Source organism: Phytophthora sojae (assembly GCF_000149755.1).
Source record: "Phytophthora sojae unplaced genomic scaffold PHYSOscaffold_14, whole genome shotgun sequence".
Taxonomy (NCBI): Eukaryota; Oomycota; class Peronosporomycetes; order Peronosporales; family Peronosporaceae; genus Phytophthora; species Phytophthora sojae.
Genome location: NW_009258128.1, coordinates 1,301,956 through 1,321,455, shown reverse-complemented (window position 1 = coordinate 1,321,455; position 19,500 = coordinate 1,301,956). Strand labels below are relative to the sequence as shown.

General features: G+C 58.6%; 7 protein-coding genes across 7 annotated transcripts; 3 read left to right on the top strand and 4 right to left on the bottom strand.

Annotated features, from left to right (window-relative positions):
- Positions 1 to 127: 127 nt before the first annotated feature.
- PHYSODRAFT_319838 (hypothetical protein) lies at positions 128 to 748 on the bottom strand (the record flags this gene model as incomplete). The annotated part of the gene is made up of 1 exon (XM_009540093.1): positions 128 to 748. One exon carries the CDS (start codon positions 746 to 748, stop codon positions 128 to 130), a length of 621 nt encoding a protein of 206 aa, XP_009538388.1.
- A 2,411-nt stretch (positions 749 to 3,159) lies between these two features.
- On the top strand, positions 3,160 to 3,780 carry PHYSODRAFT_319837 (hypothetical protein; the record flags this gene model as incomplete). The annotated part of the gene is made up of 1 exon (XM_009540092.1): positions 3,160 to 3,780. One exon carries the CDS (start codon positions 3,160 to 3,162, stop codon positions 3,778 to 3,780), a length of 621 nt encoding a protein of 206 aa, XP_009538387.1.
- A 573-nt stretch (positions 3,781 to 4,353) lies between these two features.
- Positions 4,354 to 4,695, bottom strand: PHYSODRAFT_341747 (hypothetical protein; the record flags this gene model as incomplete). The annotated part of the gene is made up of 2 exons (XM_009540091.1): positions 4,354 to 4,520; positions 4,650 to 4,695. 2 exons carry the CDS (start codon positions 4,693 to 4,695, stop codon positions 4,354 to 4,356), a joined length of 213 nt encoding a protein of 70 aa, XP_009538386.1.
- Positions 4,696 to 5,769: 1,074 nt separating this feature from the next.
- PHYSODRAFT_532075 (hypothetical protein) lies at positions 5,770 to 8,301 on the top strand (the record flags this gene model as incomplete). The annotated part of the gene is made up of 1 exon (XM_009540090.1): positions 5,770 to 8,301. The coding sequence occupies one exon, from the start codon at positions 5,770 to 5,772 to the stop codon at positions 8,299 to 8,301; it is 2,532 nt and encodes an 843-aa protein (XP_009538385.1).
- Positions 8,302 to 8,789: 488 nt separating this feature from the next.
- On the top strand, positions 8,790 to 9,495 carry PHYSODRAFT_532013 (hypothetical protein; the record flags this gene model as incomplete). The annotated part of the gene is made up of 2 exons (XM_009540089.1): positions 8,790 to 9,078; positions 9,110 to 9,495. Coding segments are annotated over 2 exons (675 nt in total), but the record flags the coding sequence as incomplete, so codon positions are not given.
- Positions 9,496 to 14,619: 5,124 nt separating this feature from the next.
- On the bottom strand, positions 14,620 to 16,644 carry PHYSODRAFT_531454 (hypothetical protein; the record flags this gene model as incomplete). The annotated part of the gene is made up of 2 exons (XM_009540088.1): positions 14,620 to 15,493; positions 16,433 to 16,644. Coding segments are annotated over 2 exons (1,086 nt in total), but the record flags the coding sequence as incomplete, so codon positions are not given.
- Positions 16,645 to 17,999: 1,355 nt separating this feature from the next.
- On the bottom strand, positions 18,000 to 19,228 carry PHYSODRAFT_254484 (hypothetical protein; the record flags this gene model as incomplete). Its single annotated transcript, XM_009540087.1, has 3 exons — positions 18,000 to 18,926; positions 19,012 to 19,146; positions 19,226 to 19,228. 3 exons carry the CDS (start codon positions 19,226 to 19,228, stop codon positions 18,000 to 18,002), a joined length of 1,065 nt encoding a protein of 354 aa, XP_009538382.1.
- Positions 19,229 to 19,500: the final 272 nt, after the last annotated feature.

Sequence of the window (19,500 nt, the reverse complement as noted above, 5' to 3'; positions counted from 1 at the left end):
CAATCAGACACCGCAGCGTTGGCATGGACTCAGCAAAGCGGCAAGAACGGGTTGGTCCGCCAGTCCGGGCAGTCTAGAACCTGAGTGGCACCGATGGAGGCGGTGCTCGACCTTCTTGGTACTGGTACTAGTACTGCTGCTGCTGCTCGAACTGCCGACGCTCGAGCTCCACCTGCGCGTGAAGCTGCCGCTGCTGCGTGTGAAGGTCCATATCCATCTCGTGCTCGTCGAGCGACTGTTGCCTCTCTCGCAGCTGCTGGTGGTGGTGTTGGCGCTGGAGCGCGAACTGGCCCACGAGCTGCGCGAGCTGCTGGATCTCGGCGGCCGCGCCGTCCACCTGCACCTGCATGGCGTTGACCATGGCCTGCAGCTTGTGCACCTGCTTGCGCGAGGCCTTTTTGGAGACGTGGTGGGGCTTGTGCGTCCTGGAGGGCGACGCGGCCAAGCCCGCCGTGTGCTTGGCTCTGCAGCGCGGCGTGGGTCTCCTCCGCGCGCAGTCTCTGGGCAGGTCGGCGAAGAGCATGGCCGTCTCGTCGAGGCCCATCAGGGGCGCGCTGAGCCCGAGCGCGGCGAGGCTGGCGTCGAGGCGGCGGCCCTCGAGGTCGGCGAGGTCGGCGAGGTCGGCGGCGTGCGCTGCAGGCGGCGGCAGCGGCAGCGGCAGCGGCAGTGGCAGTGGCGGCGGGCGGTCCAGGCTCGAGGGCAGCGCGAAGGCCGGCAGCTCGTGCTCGTAGAGGGCGGCGTGGTCCATTGCTGTGGCTGTGCTGTGTGCGTGTTGAAGCTGGCGGATTGGGTTGTGACGGAGGGCGCCCGTTGCGTTGCACCCCGTTCTCGTCAGGAGATGACAGAGTGGTACGCCCACCTCCCCGAAAGGGCAGCTACGGTACTGCAGTCGACGCTTCCTTCCTACACCGCGAAGCCTCAAGCCCCTCGATGCAATTCTAGCTGCGCTTTGCAGACTGCTGCAGCAGCTGCATCGAGTCCCACCGAGAGGCGTCCTCCCTTGGCTGGCTGGCTGCAGACCCCCCGTGCGTCCACAACGCGGGCAGCAGCTCGGCGATGGGGAGGCGCTTCTATGCGCCTCTGCAATCATTGGAGCGGTCGGTCGCGCTCGCGCCCCACTCGGCTCTTGTGTGTTGTATGGAGCTCGCTGCGGCGCTGGGCGGTCGGTGCGCGCGAAGAACTTCATCGTGACTCGCTACGCGCGTCGATGCAGCGTAATGGTAAATACAGTAGTATACGCCGGTAAGCAGTTGAAGCAGCACAGAAGGCGGCCGTGTTGCGTACGCCGGTCGGTCGGACTGGTCGGCCGGAATCATATGGCGCTTTGTATGCGCCGGATTTCGAGGACGCGACACAGAGAAAAGAACCCCCTTCGCACAGGGCTGGACGCCGCCAATTCTTTTTCAGCCGGCGTTGGGCGGGGGCAACGGCAACGCGGCGCCTGCCTCGTCGACGGCGCTCGCGGGCGTTGGTTTCGTAGCTTGTTGTTGCTCATGCACTCGTGGACTTGCCCAGTGGCGGGACGGGTCGTGTGGCTGTCCTACCAAATCAGAAACACGTTTGTCTGCCGATTGTCTGGCGGGGTGTAGCCCCTGATGTCATCATTTGGCCTCGATCGACGAGGGCTGCCATCTCCCATTGCCGAAGCGAGGCTATTGCTTGTTCGTAACCGTTGAACAAACTGACGGGCGAGCACCTACTAGCCCGGATTCCACTAAGTCTGAAGAGGTATTCGTAATTCGGGCGCGGATTTCCCGGCAGTTGATGTTGCTAAAAGCTTTGCTACAGTCTGAAGCTCGAGTATTGATGCTTCGATGGAGATCATCCATCGAAGCACCCCATGGCCTATTTCAGTTTAGCTACATGCCAATGCATTGCATTTGATCAACGATATGTGCTGCTTGATTCTGGATGCTGTTAGCGCTGTGGGTCGGACGCGCTTAACTATTCTTCATTTTACTTTTGAGATTGAATCCGAGAAAAACTTAACATGAATGAAATTTCAGTATTTCATTCCAGAAAACACCAACCGCGCCAAGTTTACCCCTGCGGAATGCGTTTGGCGAATTGAACACTCCTCCTGATCGCTAAGCTCCGTCGCCTTGTTTAGTTAAGAAAAACAAATCAAATCACGATCCGAGTCCGAGCCATCGACAAGCTTAGCGCCATTACTGATAGAGGTGAGTCAGGTTCCCGTGGTCAAGTAGTGCGCTCAACCTCGACCACTTGGGTTACGAACAAAAATATCATACCATTACTTATTCAATGGGAGTATCCCTGTCGATCGCGGCTAAAACCTTAGGTGTTGTTCATCCTCACCACCACCAGACGATCGAAAGCGCCCGTCACACCGAGCGGCGCTGCGCTGGGCGCCAACAATTCCGTTGCTTTCTGATTTCACTAATTGCGACGGACGTGGGCGACCCGTCCCGCTGGCACAGGCAACACCATGCAATCGGCTTCCGGGTGAGGGGTTGCCGTTGCCCCCGCCCAACGCCGGCTGAAAAAGAATTGGCGGCGTCCAGCCCTGTGCGAAGGGGGTTCTTTTCTCTGTGTCGCGTCCTCGAAATCCGGCGCATACAAAGCGCCATATGATTCCGGCCGACCAGTCCGACCGACCGGCGTACGCAACACGGCCGCCTTCTGTGCTGCTTCAACTGCTTACCGGCGTATACTACTGTATTTACCATTACGCTGCATCGACGCGCGTAGCGAGTCACGATGAAGTTCTTCGCGCGCACCGACCGCCCAGCGCCGCAGCGAGCTCCATACAACACACAAGAGCCGAGTGGGGCGCGAGCGCGACCGACCGCTCCAATGATTGCAGAGGCGCATAGAAGCGCCTCCCCATCGCCGAGCTGCTGCCCGCGTTGTGGACGCACGGGGGGTCTGCAGCCAGCCAGCCAAGGGAGGACGCCTCTCGGTGGGACTCGATGCAGCTGCTGCAGCAGTCTGCAAAGCGCAGCTAGAATTGCATCGAGGGGCTTGAGGCTTCGCGGTGTAGGAAGGAAGCGTCGACTGCAGTACCGTAGCTGCCCTTTCGGGGAGGTGGGCGTACCACTCTGTCATCTCCTGACGAGAACGGGGTGCAACGCAACGGGCGCCCTCCGTCACAACCCAATCCGCCAGCTTCAACACGCACACAGCACAGCCACAGCAATGGACCACGCCGCCCTCTACGAGCACGAGCTGCCGGCCTTCGCGCTGCCCTCGAGCCTGGACCGCCCGCCGCCACTGCCACTGCCGCTGCCGCTGCCGCTGCCGCCGCCTGCAGCGCACGCCGCCGACCTCGCCGACCTCGCCGACCTCGAGGGCCGCCGCCTCGACGCCAGCCTCGCCGCGCTCGGGCTCAGCGCGCCCCTGATGGGCCTCGACGAGACGGCCATGCTCTTCGCCGACCTGCCCAGAGACTGCGCGCGGAGGAGACCCACGCCGCGCTGCAGAGCCAAGCACACGGCGGGCTTGGCCGCGTCGCCCTCCAGGACGCACAAGCCCCACCACGTCTCCAAAAAGGCCTCGCGCAAGCAGGTGCACAAGCTGCAGGCCATGGTCAACGCCATGCAGGTGCAGGTGGACGGCGCGGCCGCCGAGATCCAGCAGCTCGCGCAGCTCGTGGGCCAGTTCGCGCTCCAGCGCCAACACCACCACCAGCAGCTGCGAGAGAGGCAACAGTCGCTCGACGAGCACGAGATGGATATGGACCTTCACACGCAGCAGCGGCAGCTTCACGCGCAGGTGGAGCTCGAGCGTCGGCAGTTCGAGCAGCAGCAGCAGTACTAGTACCAGTACCAAGAAGGTCGAGCACCGCCTCCATCGGTGCCACTCAGGTTCTAGACTGCCCGGACTGGCGGACCAACCCGTTCTTGCCGCTTTGCCGAGTCCATGCCAACGCTGCCGTCTTCAACCAAAGGAAGACGTACGCCATCGCCAGCAGGACGACCTACAAGACCTCGCTACACCTCACGCACAATACTGGCGTTGCTGCCAGCGTGAGGATTCTCTTCAGAGGGCACGTTCTCCCGGGCTCTCTTTGCAACTACACTCTGGTCGTGTGTCCTCATGGCGTTTTGCTCTTGGACCGTCAATGCGTCCATGCGTTTATTCCGAGTCAAAGTCTACAATTAATTGATGAAAGTGGCGAGCTTCAGCTAGACCTTCATCATGCTGCGGCCACGACATGAAACAATTGATTTTTCCTTCTCTCTCGGAATCGTGGGAGCGTGGTTGCAACTATGTGAAGAGGCGAAGAGGAATCAAAGTCGATCGACACGAAGCTGTATATTGGGATACGATCCATAAGACTGCGAAGTGCTGTATCACTTCACGATAAGCTGAAGATGACTTGACTCCCGCTTACTTGGTCTTCATGGCCGTGTTAATCCAAGGAACCGCGGAGGACACGCGCGAGTAAATGGCAGGGGAGCCGTTCACGCCGCAGCCGCTGCCGCCGCTCAGAAGACCGACCAGAACGTCGTCAGCGTCGCCACGGCCGTTCTCCTTGATGAACGGGCCGCCCACACCTGCGAGTTATCCACAGTGGACTTAGTGGTCTTGCTGCAGTCCGCGTTGCTCCAAATCTGCTGACTCAGACCCTGCAGCTCCTCGAGAAAAGATTAATTTCATGTACAATTCGGCTGAAAACCACGTACCATAGGAGAAACGGATGATTTCCATGTACCTCGGCTGGAATTGCATGTGCTCGCTGCTAGATCGAAGTTCAGAGTAAATGTTACCATTAAAGTGCAACGAATGTATTATAAAGCATGCTTATGTGGTGTCGAGAAAGTTGAGTGAAGCTCACGGCAAGCCCCGCGGCATTCGGCCGCGGATTGGCCAGTCTGGACCAATGACGATGACTCGTCGACACTCAAGCTCAAGCCGTGGTGTGTCCACACAACACCGGAGCTTCAAGGACGACCCGAACCTACGGCGAACTTTGGCCTGGGTTCCGCACTTAAGGCGACTCTTCGAGGCCGTCCGAGCCTTCAAGAGAGTTCTGAAGAGTCGGGTGGTTGGTTACCTGGAAGATCCACAACGGACACGTCTAGACTTGATATTTGTATTGAACCATAGGAAAGAGAAGATAGAACAGATAAGCCCTTTGGGCAACAATGACAGAACAGCTTTTCCTCCCAACCACTCAAGGAAGACGTCCGGGCTATCGGTGAGTTCCCGTAGCAATTGGATAAACCTGTTGGTAGGATTATGACTGTCGGTGGACGCGCCTGCTAGTATCGTAGCGTGCGTTTACCCGTGGTCAGGCCAAGAGAAGAGAAGAGGTGGCCGTGTATACGAAGGGCGAGTCATCGCCGTGTAGTGGAGGAGCGAGAGCGCACTCCATTTATCCTTCCCGTCGGAGTATAGCTCCGGCGCCCTCGTATCAAGCCGTGACTGGCTGGGACCCTTCCTTCCTGAGGGCCTGCGAGGTTTATATTGTGTGTGAGAGCGTGCCAGCCTTTGCTCGTGGCTGGTGACGCTGGGTTTCCGCCAGTTGACTAAGCGGAAACACGGTGCACAGAGGAAACATCAACCCGGTGCAAGGGAAAGTTCCTGGGCCTTCAAGTTCTAACCCTAACGAGCCCATTGAGTCATCGGGACTTGGTGGGTGTTGTTGGTGGGGAAAGTGTGCTATTATATTAGTGCGTGTTCCTACACGACAACTGGTGCCGCGACCCGGGATTGGTGTGACCTTCTGTGTCTCGTGCTACTGCAGGTCAGCTGACTTTACGAGCAACAACTGAGAAGAAGAGCAAGAAAAAGAACAAGAAGATGGCGAAAGGATCTCAATCGGCGGTACCAGCAACTCCGATGAAGTCCGGCGGAACGCGAGGCGACGACTCGACGGCGGCCCTGATCACGCCGCAACTCGACCCGATTGCTGAGCGCCACGTCAGCTTCGACGAGTCGATGACTGGATCCGACGCCAAGGACGAAGAAATGGATGAAGAATACGACGATTACCTGGAGGAGAAGGCGCCTGCGCCAGCGGTGGTGACACCCGAGACTCCGGAAGATGCAGTGATGTCCGCGGGGCGCAGCGGGGGCTCGCGCTCCCTGGCGCACAGTCTCGCGAGCGAGTTGGAAGACGACGCGCCTCCCGTCTCGCGCAACCTCGCGGACGAACTGGATGATGTGGATGGCCCTGAGCCAGCGTATGATGACATGGAAGAGTTTGAAGACAGCGCCGACGACTCACGATCGCCGGTGCTGACGACTCAAGTAACCGAGCAAACCTCGGGCAACCGGCCGCCGATGAATGGAGACACGCCGGCAGCCAACAAGGTACTCGGCCGATGCTTTGAAGCAATGCGTGCGAGCGAATGGGGTCGACTCTTCGAGCCGCGCATGATCAGCCAAGCGGTGTGGGCAGACCTGAGCCACGAGTTGGCGCGACCGGTGAATGCGGTCACAGTTGAGCAAGTGGCGAAGGACACGGTGACGTTCCTGAAAGCGTTGGGTCTCCGGCCCACGCTTGCCCCGTCGCCGTCGACTCTGGAGAGTTTCCTGCCCGCGGAAGCCGGAGCCGAGCTCTGGCAATGGAAGAAGAAGTTGTGTACAACCTTCGGGGTGACCCCCTTCTCTTTGGAACAGCCGAAGGCGGCTCGCACCAACAAGGGTGGCGCTGATCCAGCGCGCGTCCCGCTCCCGCGAACTCCGAAGAAGACCGAGCGCAGTTACTCAGCCCGGGCTGCGACTGGAGAAGTGTTCAGTGCGTCGGGCGAGCGATCGCCGAACTTTCAAGACTCCCACATGGTCACTCCACCCGCGACGACTCGTAATGAACGAGTTGCGCGTGGTGCCGAAGACTCGAGAGTGACCAGGAGCAGTCTACGAAGCTCCGGACGGAGCTCAAGTCGCAAGTCCCGCTACGCCGACGACTCATCTGATGACGACGATGACTTCACGGGAGACGGAGGTGCGCAAATGGACGAATATCTGCGACAGATCCGGGAGGTGAGCGACGCAGAGACCGTGAACCCGACGCCGAGGCTCGAGGTAGCGATGCACCGACCACTGGGGCAGATCTCGACGTTCTCGGGCGCTCGCAACAGGAGCGAGAACTCGATGCAGTGGCTGCGCGCGTTTGTGTACGAGATGAAAGGTACACACGCGCCGCCCAATGAATGGTGCATGCCCTTCGAACTCCGCCTGAGAGACGGCGCGGTACACTGGCACCGACAACAGACCAAGAAGACCAAGCGAACCGGGACTTTGCTGAGCGAAGCCTTCATCCGCTACTACTGCTCCCAGTTCAGCCAGTCAGCGGAAACCCGATACTACTCTGCCAAGCGCGACGACAAGGAACACGTCTGCGACTACCTGAACCGACTTAACGGCTACGCCCGCAACGCAGGCGTCCAGTTCGAGAACGGCGGCCGCAAGGCGAAGGACCACGTCAAGCGCTTCCTGGAGACTTGCGGCGACCGTAAGCTGGAGAGACGACTCGCTCCTCTGCGGATCAAGGACATCCATGAGCTGGAGGAGATGATCATCGAAATGCTGAAGGTTGAAGAGCGACAGAGTTCGCGCGAGTCTTCGCAGTCGCGATCCAAGGCTCGGGAGCCGTCCCGCCGACGTGATGACAGGCGTCCCGATGACTCGCGTCGCCGAGATGACCGGCGCCGGCAAGACACCCGAGACGGGTACCGCCGCGATGACTCGCGAACTGGCCACAGCCGTGGGGATCGACGCGAACGAGATTATGAGCGTCGTCGCGACGACTCTAGGATCGTTCCTCGCGTGACCCTGGCTGACGCATCTGTGGAAGACATAGTCGCTGAACTGCAAGGACGGGACGCCAGGAGCACCTCGACCGGACGCGACAGTACGCGCCAGCAGTTCAGCGATGACAGCGACGCCGCCAGCGATCGAGGCTCCGATGACTCGTGGTACTCGGAGGAAGGCGGACACGATGGGTACTCAACGGATGGCAGCGATCACTACGTGGCTGCGGCGCACGAGAGCGAACGACGCGCGGCAGCCGACGGCACGTACGCCAGGTCCGACAATCGGCCTTCCCGACGCGATCAGAGTGGTCGGGAACCCAGCCGGGACAACCGATACCAGAGCCGAGATGGCCGTGACAATCGACGACGCCAGTACGGTCCCTGCGCTGCCTGTGGTGGTCTCTCCCACTCAGCCCACTTCTGCAACCGGCGCTGCAAGTTGTGCAAACAAGTGCACGACGCAGGCCGATGCGAAGTGTTCCATGAACTCACCAAGCTTGTCCGCAACAAGGTGGACAAGAAGGACCTCACTCCTGAGCTCCAGAACCTCCTCTTCACGGAACATATAAACTAGGCAGCCCGCCAACTGAAACTGGGTTGGTCCCAATCGGGCTGCCACAGTTAGCCGAGCCTGCAGTCGAAGCGGAGTGCATCTACGCTTTTGTGGGCAAGTGCGAATGGCCGGATGAAGGACGAGGTACATGGGTGAACACGACGGAATTTGAAAAGGAGAGAGGCGAAAGCCTCGGTGGAGGTGATTTGAGTGAGAAGAGTGATGAAGAAGTGATTGAAGACACTGCCGAAGACTGGGTGACGAGTGCAGTGCAGGAAACATCGCACCGACGACTCGACGTGGAGGTACGCCTTCTACCCGGAGAGCGTATGGGATGGTGGTCGGCGCAGAAATTCGACCGACGAGTACGTATGAGGACGCTGGTGAACGGAGCGGTCAACGACTCGCGAACGAGGATCCTGCTGGACACTGGAGCGAACGTCAGTGTTATTTCCGAGAAGTACGCCAACCGGCTGAGAATCAAGGACATTCCAGACCATGGTCGGTGTATGGAAGTCCAGGATATCACCAAGGGCAAGGCGACGACGACTCGGAGGGCGTCTGTGAAGATTACGCTCGGATGGGAGCGTGTTTACGTTTTTGAGATGTGGATCATCGACCACAACGCAGGCGTCGACGTGGTGCTAGGCACCGACTTCATGATCCCGGCTGGGATCCGGTTGGACCTCTTCAACGCGGCGGCCAAGCTCCCGGACGAAGTGATGATCCCGCTGATCAAGACGCAGAACATGGTCGACGAGGCCGAAGGGGTCCATGTCAACGGGGGGCCCGGTCGACGTGCTGCAGATTCCCGGCCGAGAATGGAAAGAGTTCCGAATGCAACGGAAACGTCCGTCCCCGACGACTCACGTGCCGTGGATCCGACAGACCGACAAGCTCATCCCTACGGTGAAGCGGTTCCACAAGGGACATCCGCAGCCGATCCGACTGACTAACCTTGACAACCGGCTCACGATCTGTCCAGCTCACACAACCTTCGTGGTGTGGGTACCAATCGGGTCGTTGCCGAAGTCTGAGGGATATGTGCGGCTCGACTCTGACAAGTATAGGGAATGGCAAGTCCTTGCCTACGAGGCCGCCCGCGATAAGACGCTGCTCAAGTGGGAAGTTGAGTTTTACGCTCAATGGTTAGCTGCCCAGCCGTCGGCAGTGGATCGACCCGAGTATCCCACTCCAAAAGGGCTGCTCCGACGGCCTACCGAAGACTCTCAAGACGAGCACAGCTCGGAGTCGTCCGACAGTGATGGAGGTGAAGATTCTGACGGCTTGCCAGTGGGCAATGATCCAGAATCCGCACCAGAAGAAGTTGCGCAACGGATAGTTGCAGCCGTCGACGACTCGACAGGGGTGACCCTCAATACTCGAGTGGAAGCAGCTGCCTTGGAGACGTCTGAGCGCCCTGCTGGGGGAGATGAGTCGTCGGGAACCGGCTTGGACGAACCTACGGAGTCAAAGAGTGCTGAGGATGAAGTCCCGACGACTCAATCCTGCTCGAACTCGGATATCGAGGCCGGTTTGACACGACTCGAGCAGACGTTCATGTGTGTCTTGCGGGTCTTGAGCACAGAAGGTACAGAGACCACGCCGCTGACTCGTTCGAGCATCTCGCGGCTGGTATCGGGTTGGAAGACTACGCGCACGAGCTGGCGTTCCTTCCTGACTTGTCCGAAGCTGCTACGACCACTCTGGACTACGACGCAGACAATGTGCGGAATCCTGAGTTGTCGGCGACACGACAGGACGATCTAATCAAGGTGCTCAAGAACCATGAGCCAATTATGATCGCAAGCGGTAATGCGTTACCACCACCAGCATATGGGGTGGTCTGTGACATAGACGTGCAAGGGCACGCGCCGATCAAGCAACGAGCCCGGCGGATACCACTACGGCATCTCAAGAAGCTGTATGAGCTGCTGAGGGGGCTGCTCAGGGCTGGACTCGTGTCTTCCTCTGACAGCCCGTGGGCATCGCCGATCGTCATCGTCCTGAAAAAGAACGGGATCGACATTCGACTGTGCATCGACTACAAGCTGGTCAATGCCATCACAGCGATCATGGAATACGCCATGCCACTCGTCGATGACTTGTTGACCTACCTAGAAGCATACCTCTGGTTCTGCTCACTCGACGCAGCGAGTGGATTCTGGGCCATCATGATGACGCTACGAGCGCGCAAGATCTCGGCCTTCGTCTGCCCGCTGGGACACTTCGAGCGGCTTCGCATGCCTTTCGGTCTCAAGAACGCGCCGATGATCTACCAGCGCATGATCGACAACGCGTTGTGGGGTCATGTCCAGCCGAAGGGAGGTTGGAAGGCCTTTGCGGAACGGATGGGAGCTGCCGAAGCTGAATCAGCACGTCTCCGACGACTCGAGTCGTCGGGATACCTGCAGAACCCTTCCGCAGCGTCCCGCACGAAGTTTGCAGCCGCCCACGATGACTCGCAGGCACTAGATCCTGTCTTGCTGCTGATCAACAGCCCGGATGCGGACATGTTTGCGACCAACGAGCCCGACGACTCGTCACTGGTTCCGGTGTTTGATCGCCGATCGTTTGTGGATGACATATGCTTCGGAGGCGAGAGCTTCGAAGACTGTCTTGCCACGCTGGACCGGCTCTTGAGCCGATTTGAGGAGTGCCAGATCAGCGTCAGCTTCACCAAGAGCATATTCGTGCAAGGACGCGTCGATTTCCTGTCGTACGAGATCTCGCGAGATGGGATGCGCGCAGACCCCAAGAAACTGGACGCAATCACGAAGCTGTCCTTCCCTCGGACAAAAAAGGGATGCAGTCCTTCCTCGGAGCGCTGAATTACTACAGCCGGGTTATCCAAGACTTCGCAGTCTATGGAGCCGCGCTATACCAGCTCAAGGACGACGCCTTCGCGCCCGGGGGTGACCTCGCTGTAGCCCGCCGCAGCTTCCAAGCACTTCAGCAGAAGGTGGCGGCGGCGCCGACCCTTCGGCACTTCGATAAGAAGAAGGACGTGCACGTGATGCTTTACGCGAACGAATGGGCACTCAGCTCGACATTGCTCCAGATGCACGACGACAAACTGCACCCCGTGCGCTTCTGTGATCGCGTCTTGAAGGACGCAGAAATGAATTACCATCCTGCAGAAAAGGAGGTGTTGGCTCTACTCCAGCTCCTGAAGACCTGCTATACGCAGCTAGCGGGACGGACCATCCGCGTGTACACGCGGTTCTCTACGTTGGAATGGATCACCAAGTCCAAGTCACTCTTCGGGAGAGCGGTGCAATTCGCCGTGTTGCTTTCCCCGTGGCACTTGATCGTCTAGCGCGTGAAAGAGAAGGACTGCGTATTTTCACAACTGCTCCAGTCGACGGTAACCAACTTTGTGGACCTCGATGACTCGCTGGACCTGGTTGCTCCACCAACGAAAGGCTGGCCGACGACTCGTATGGACCCAAACCTCCTGTAAGCACGTCTCCCGAAGACTCACACGGGGTTTGTGGTCCCCTTTGACGGCTCCGCGAAGACCGAGAAGTATGGTGGATATGGCAGTTGTTCGTGGATCGTGTGGCGCCTACCAGAATGGACAATAGTGATTGCGGCGAGCGCTTACCTCGAGAAGACTACTGTAAATCTCGCCGAGTACACTGGCATGACCAACGGAGTGCTTGCAGCTTTGGACCATGGCGCCGAAGACTTGGTCATCGTCGGGGACTCGAGGCTCGCGATCCAGCAATCCCTAGGGGTGATCGCATGCCGGAAGGAGTCGCTGATGACTCAGCTGAGTCGCCACAAGGAAATCACGGCACGACTGCGGTCAGTCAAGTACCTGCACGTGGTTCGAGAATTCAATGCGGCCGCAGACTCATTGGCGTCGGAAACACTTGAATCCAAGACGTCGAAGGTAGTCCTGAGTGAAACTCGGAAGGCAGAGCTCTGCGAACTGAACCGCATCCAGGAAGTGATCTATGAGTCGACGCCAGATGAAGCAACAGTGCAAAACCATGTTCCTGGAGGCTCTATTCAAATTGCGGACGGATACGAGGTCACCAAACCCAGGACATTCGCTGATTTCGTGCGCAAAGAACCTTTCAGGATCATGGCGATGACTCGTTCACAGGCTAGATCGAAAACGAAGCGAGTCCGATTTGCGGACGACAGTACGAACGAGACGCCACCCAAGGCGATGACTCAAACCGACAAAGAGCACACTGATGAGCGACCACCGAAAGCAGCTCAAGCACCGCCCGCAGCGCCAAACGCAGAAGACATTGGCCCCGTCGAAGTCCAAGCGGAGAGGCGACGGCGCATAGCAGCCGCTCAGGACGAGGAACTACGGTGGGCAAACCTGAAAACAGCCCTACGAGGCGAGGTCGAGAAGCTCGGGTACAGGGCTGCACGAGATGCCTGGAAAATTGCGGACAAGTTCGTTCTGTTCGACGACGGAGTACTCTACAATGTGAATTCGAGTCGTCGAGACACGTCTGGAGAGCAAGAGGAGATCAAGCTGCGTCTCGTGGTACCCACCACAATGATTCAAGAAGTGTTGCAGAACTGCCATGACTCGCTAGAAGGCGGGCACCAAGGGGTAGTGCGGACCTACCAGCGAGTCAAACGGGATTACTATTGGTTCGGCCTCTACACAGACGTCGAGAAGCATGTGAAGTCGTGCCCGGACTGCAGCACCTGCAAAAGCCGACCACAGTTGCGAGGGTATTCTCCCGGCAACGTGTTGGCAGAGCGACCACTCCAGATTGTGTCCATGGACTTCGTAATACCGCTCCCGATGACTCGGAGAGGCAACACTGCCCTCCTCCTGTTCCAATGTGCTTTCACGGGATTTGTGATCGCCAAGGCAATGTCGGACACGACAGCGCTCAAGGTATCCCAAGCTTTCGAAGAGTGTATATACCGACGATTCGGAGCACCTTCGTTGGTTAGACACGACCGGGATCCTCGCTTTATGAGCGAGGTGTTCCAGGCCTTTGCCAGAATGATGCAGTCAAGGTTGCGGGCTACGCTGATTTATCGGCCCCAAGCCAACGGGCAGCAAGAGAGGTCGGTGAAGACGGTGATTCAATCCGTGAGAGTGTACGCCGAAGACCCGCTTCAGCAGGACTGGGACGAGATCGTGGAACGGTTGGTCTTAGCGATCAACAACTCACAAGACATGACACGGAAGGAAACTCCATTCTTCCTCGTCCATGGATGGGACGCTCAGTCGACGTTGAAAGCGATGTCGTCCTCGCTCCGCAGGGGCAATACCAGACAATCCGACGCGCTGGCGTGGCGCCGGGACATCAACCGACAACACCAGATTGCACTCGAGATGGCCAAGGAATAGCAAGCGACTGAAAAAGCCCGCCGAGCACGCGAACATAACGAAGCACTGAGCCGGAAGGAGAGAGCAATCATCCCGACGACTGGCAGGAACATGTCGTCGACAGCAACGCCAACCAATCAGGACGCGGACTCAGACCCCTCAAGCAACGCGCCGATGTCTCTATTCGAGCCGGGTAGTCGAGTATGGCTGTACATGGAACGTGTCAAGCCGGGGCTGACCAAGAAGCTGGCCCACCGCTGGCACGGCCCGTTCCGGATCAAGAAGAAGGTCGAAGAGTACGCCTACGAGCTCGAGTTGCCGAACTGGAGCGGCTATCGGTTTTACCCGGTAGTCCATGTCTCGCCGTTGAAGCCGGTGAGTGAATTCAAAGACCGCCCGAAGACTCGACTGGCGCCTGACATCACCGAAGACTCACGGCTGGACTTCGACGAGGAATTACTCCCCGAAGACAGCTGGGAACCTGATAGTCTGGCCGGTGAGAGCGAAGTGTTGGAGATTCTGGATGATCGGATGCCCATGTCAACAAGAACGGGACGCTCAGTGCGTGAATTCAAGATCAAGTGGGCAGATCAGGACGAGCCCACGTGGGAACCAGTCACCCACCTCTCCTGTGGGGGTCTTCTCTACGACTACCTGAGGCGCAAGCGAAGCGAGCAACGCCTTCAGATGGTACAGGTCGCGGACGAAGATTAGAGCTCGCTCGCGACGACTCAAAGATGATGAACTACGCCTGGGGTAACGCAGCCCAGGAGGGTAGACGAAAATGACTACTGCGGAAGATGGTGACCTGTACCTGGGGCAATGCAGCCCAGAAACGCAGACGAAGACGATTACTGCAGAAGACTTGCATGATTTTTATCTTTTTGAAAACTGGACGTGTCGATCTGGAAGAAGAATCAAGAAAACCTAAATACCCCAAGCTGAACGCACCTACGACTACAACCGTGAAAACTCAAACAGCTTGGGTGGAAGAAACACCTGCACCCGAAGACTCACCGTTCCTAGTCGTCACCATCCTCGCGAGCGTCACCCTGCAACTCAGCAGAAGCTGCAGCCTGCGCCAGCACCTGGAGGTGGTCCGAGTTGTCGAGAGCCACGTGAGAAGTAGCAGCAGACGCCGGAGGCTCGCTTGGCTCAGGACCCGAAGACTCGTCGGAAGCTTGGGCAGGTTCACGGAAACCAGCATCCCAATCAGCCGCGATCTCGTTTGGCGTGAGGTCGGGACAAACGACGATCTGGCGCCCGACTTCCTCGCGCGTGGTGTTTGCAGGGACGAACAGCGGAAACCTTGGATTGCAGGGGAAGAACGTCGTGTTGTACGGATGCTGGGCAGGAGCATCCACCCAGCCATTACGCCACGGCTCAGCCGCGTCCAACGCCGAAATCTCGCTGACCCAGTCGGTCGTCTTGGGCAGCCACGTGAGGTTGTCGAAAGGGCAACCCAGCATAGAAGACTCAAACAAAGACTCGGTGTGGAGAGCAGCGAACTTCGGTTCCTTGCTGACAAACCACCTCCAGACCTGGTAGATGATCTTGGCTCGGAACCGATCCCAGCGCTTGTTCCGCTCGGCAGCATACGCCAACCACTCAGCCTTGGCCTCGTCCAGCTCAGCTCGAACTTTGGCCTTCGCCTCAGGGGACCAATTATTCCCTTCCAGCTCCTTGGTAGCGATCCGGAAGCAATTCTCCACGGCGGGAGCCGGAATCCAGTGGTAACGCTCCCAATCCGAGAACCCAAGATCAATATCGACAGGATCCCCGTACCCTCGAAAGTTGCTCCAATATCCGTTAACTCGAGTCGTCGGGGGCGCCCGCTGGAAGACCTTGACAGAAGGATCAAATCCATGGGTGTCGAATGTCATGTAGGAACACGCACTAATATAATAGCACACTTTCCCCACCAACAACACCCACCAAGTCCCGATGACTCAATGGGCTTGTTAGGGTTAGAACCTGAAGGCCCAGGAACTTTCCCTTGCACCGGGTTGATGTTTCCTCTGTGCACCGTGTTTCCGCTTAGTCAACTGGCGGAAACCCAGCGTCACCAGCCACGAGCAAAGGCTGGCACGCTCTCACACACAATATAAACCTCGTAGGCCCTCAGGAAGGAAGGGTCCCAGCCAGTCACGGCTTGATACGAGGGCGCCGGAGCTATACTCCGGCGGGAAGGATAAATGGAGTGCGCTCTCGCTCCTCCACTACACGGCGATGACTCGCCCTTCGTATACACGGCCACCTCTTCTCTTCTCTTGGCCTGACCACGGGTAAACGCACGCTACGATACTAGCAGGCGCGTCCACCGACAGTCATAATCCTACCAACAGGTTTATCCAATTGCTACGGGAACTCACCGATAGCCCAGACGTCTTCCTTGAGTGGTTGGGAGGAAAAGCTGTTCTGTCATTGTTGCCCAAAGGGCTTATCTGTTCTATCTTCTCTTTCCTATGGTTCAATACAAATATCAAGTCTAGACGTGTCCGTTGTGGATCTTCCAGGTAACCACCCGACCCTTCAGAGCCTCCTCGACGCCCCAAGAGGCCTCTCGATGACTCTATTGGACGATGAAGACTTGGAGCAGTCGCCGGGGCTCGAACGGTCGTCTTAAGTGCGGATCTCGGGTCAAAGTTCGCTGTAAGTTCGGATCGTACTTGAAGTCCTGGGTGTCGAACTTGGGTGTCGACGAGTCTTCGGCACCGGTCCAGAATGGCCAATCAGCATCCGCCGAACATTGCTGAACATGTCCCGACGACTCGGGTCGCCACTGAAGCTTGGTCGTCAGCTCGATTCTCGTTTACCGCAAAATCACTACACCACACGAACAGACATGCGTGCTCCGGGAGACGCCGGCGAAGCTGCTGCCAAGGGTGGTCCGTGTTCTTGAAGTCTTTAAACGCCTTGATACCAGCAGCCGTGGCAGCAATCCAAGCATCCCCGGGAATAGGAGTCGGCAACTCGCAATTCAAAATCTGGATCCAGCACTTAGAAGTGCCAGGAAACCGGAATTCAGGAGCCAAGTATGGAGTGGCCCAGTTCAACACGTGTTTGGAGTAACGAGCAGTGGGCAGCACATCTCGGGCTGCAGGCGAGGCAGACAGAGAGCGCGCAGAACTTGAACTTGGTCCTGGGGTCGATAACTGCGTAGTGACGACTTGGCGCGATGACAACTTATGGCGAGATTTAGCCGGTTTCTTACCTCGGGCGCGAGTCGTCGGAACCTTCTGAGATGCCGCATTTGCAGGCCGGTGAGCCGATGAGACAGCGACCGAGGTGTCCGCCGACTCAGCAGAAGCTGCAGGAACAAGCGGAAGAGAAGCCGATGACTCAGGGCTGGCAGGAGGCAGAGCTGGCACAGGTGACGAGAGATCAGTGGAAGCCGATGACGACAGACCGTCAGCAACCGGAGGTGACGGAGCTGGAACTACAGCAACCACCTCAACGCGCTCTCCCTCCCACTCGTCGAGTTCCTCCTCATCAGCAGAAGCAGCACCGCCATCAACCACTGAGTCGTCAACCAGACCCTCCGTCAATCTAGCATCCGAGTCATCTCCGAACCACTGAAGCACCTCCGGAGACTGCTCGACTGAAGCTAACTGCTCGTCCGTCCCTCCGCGATCAGCCCGATGACTCAAGCCACCAACTTGTGGATCGTCACCGGAACCAGAGACTGGGACAACAGCTTGGACAGGAGTTTCCGCAGAAGCAGCAGGTGGCGCAGAACCAGGAACAGAGGGCGCAGTAGCCTTCGCGACTGGAGCAGGACTCGTGGGCGGAGAGACACTGGAACCGATGAAGCGCGCGTAGACCGGAGAGCCGCGAGGCACCGACGCAGAACGACTTCGTGCCCAGCGAGACTCCTTCCGCTTCTTGGGCAACTTCTTGGGCTTCTCCGACGACTTCCTCACGGGAGACGATGACGCCGATGACCCAGCCGATGACTCAGCAGAAGTCTTGCGAGCCTTCGACCCTGAGCGACTCGGCCGAGCTGGGGAAGCAGCAGCACTGACGTAGCCCGAGTCTTCGCGAGACCTCTTGCGGGACGAGAACCATGGAGAAGACGATGACCGACGCGACGCGCGAGACTTCTTGACTGCAGTGGCAGACGTCCCCGGAGTGGTCTTGTTTGCACCAGCGGGAGTGTCCTTGCGCAAGGGATCCCCGATGGAGTCATTCAGTGAGAAGGCAGTCCGAGCCAAGTCTTCGGCGATATCTCTGTCCGGCTTGGAGCGGTCTGCTGTACGGTACTGCTTCTGCAAAATCGCGAGAGACTCGGGAGTAAGATCCAGCAAGCTCCAATTGAGTTCACCAGTCGAGATACCTGCAAGCAAGATGAGTCATCGGGACAAAGTCAGCAAACATAAACCAAACGACGACCAAATGGTGACTACGAACCTTCTACGGCGAGGACCAGGACGTCGGGGTTCATTTCTTCCAGCTGCACGTGAGCGCGAAGCGTCTTGTTAACACGGGTCAGCCGCTTCACTTGCTCTTCGAGGTCCTCATTGCGGCGGCGAAGGCGAGCTGGTGCGGTGTCGTCGGCGGCGTCCGAGCGAGCCAGCAGATCGTGCAAGCGCCTGCTTTGAGCAGTCGACGAAGCAACGGCCGCCTTGTAGACCTCCTGCTCACGTTTCAACTGAGCTAGAGCCCGAGCGTGCGAGGCTTCGGCCACCCTGACACGATTCTCCTGCCGCTCGGAACACTCTCTGAGGCCATCCACGGCGGTGTTCGACGACTCGAGCTCGACGATGTAATGAGCCCCCAGCTGACGAAGATGCGCGACATCCTTCTTCAGCTGTGCGATCTCGTCGTTCGCGTTCTTCAAGAATACCTTCTGGTTCTCCAAAGAGTACGTCTGGGACCGCAACCGATTCTCTGCAGCAGCCTGCGCTGACTCAGCAGAGTGCAGCCGGGCGCGCATAGTTGCCATGTCCAGCGTCGAGCCTTCGCCAACATCCATGTTCGGCTCCGCAGCAGTAACCACTTCATCGAGGTTCCGGGCCGACGCCAGGCGAGAATCCACGCAGCGATCACCACGGATGCTCGGTCCCAGCTGCAGGTTCACCGAGAGACGGCCGAGAGACTCCAGGTTCGAGCCCAGCACCGCCAAGATGCGCTCCGACGACTCATCACATGCATCACGGACCAGCTGCTCAAGGGCGCCGCGACGCATAACTTGACCACGACCGCGCGAGTTGTCGGGAGCAGGCTGAGAAGAACCAGGAGACCCAGGTCGAGATGTTGCCGGGGTTCCCGAAGACTCGTGGCCACGCATAGCCTCGATAAGTGGCTGCGGAGGCACGCCACCAGCCGACTGCAGATATAAGCAGACGCATCAACGAGAACAACGTCAGCACGAGTGAAAAGAAGGGAGACGCATGCAGAGACAGGGTACGCACCTGTGCGGCATCGCCTGGACGCGGAGTACCGGCAGCCGTCGACCCAGCGCGAACAGAAGACGACGACCGAGCAGGCGAAGACGCAGCAGAAGCCTGGCCGGAGAGGCCGCCACCAGAACTCGACGCAGCGGGAGCCTGCCGCCAGCAGAACAAGCGCACACGCTTGAGGGTGAGCAGTCGACGGCACGGGCAGGATACCGAACGCAGCACGTACCATGTCAGCGGGATCGACGCCGAACGCCCGGAACGCGCGGGCCAGCGCAGGTTTCGCGGCGCGAGACGACCCAGCCGTGGTAGCGCGAAGACACCGGGAGCACCCTGACGCTCACCAAGTGCTGTGGCTCGCGACACGGTGTGGGCAGCTGTGGTGTCGAGAAAGTTGAGTGAAGCTCACGGCAAGCCCCGCGGCATTCGGCGTCGACTCAACTGGCGGATCGAGGCACATCGCCATTCGTTCGATGGTGTTCGACGACCGCGGATTGGCCAGTC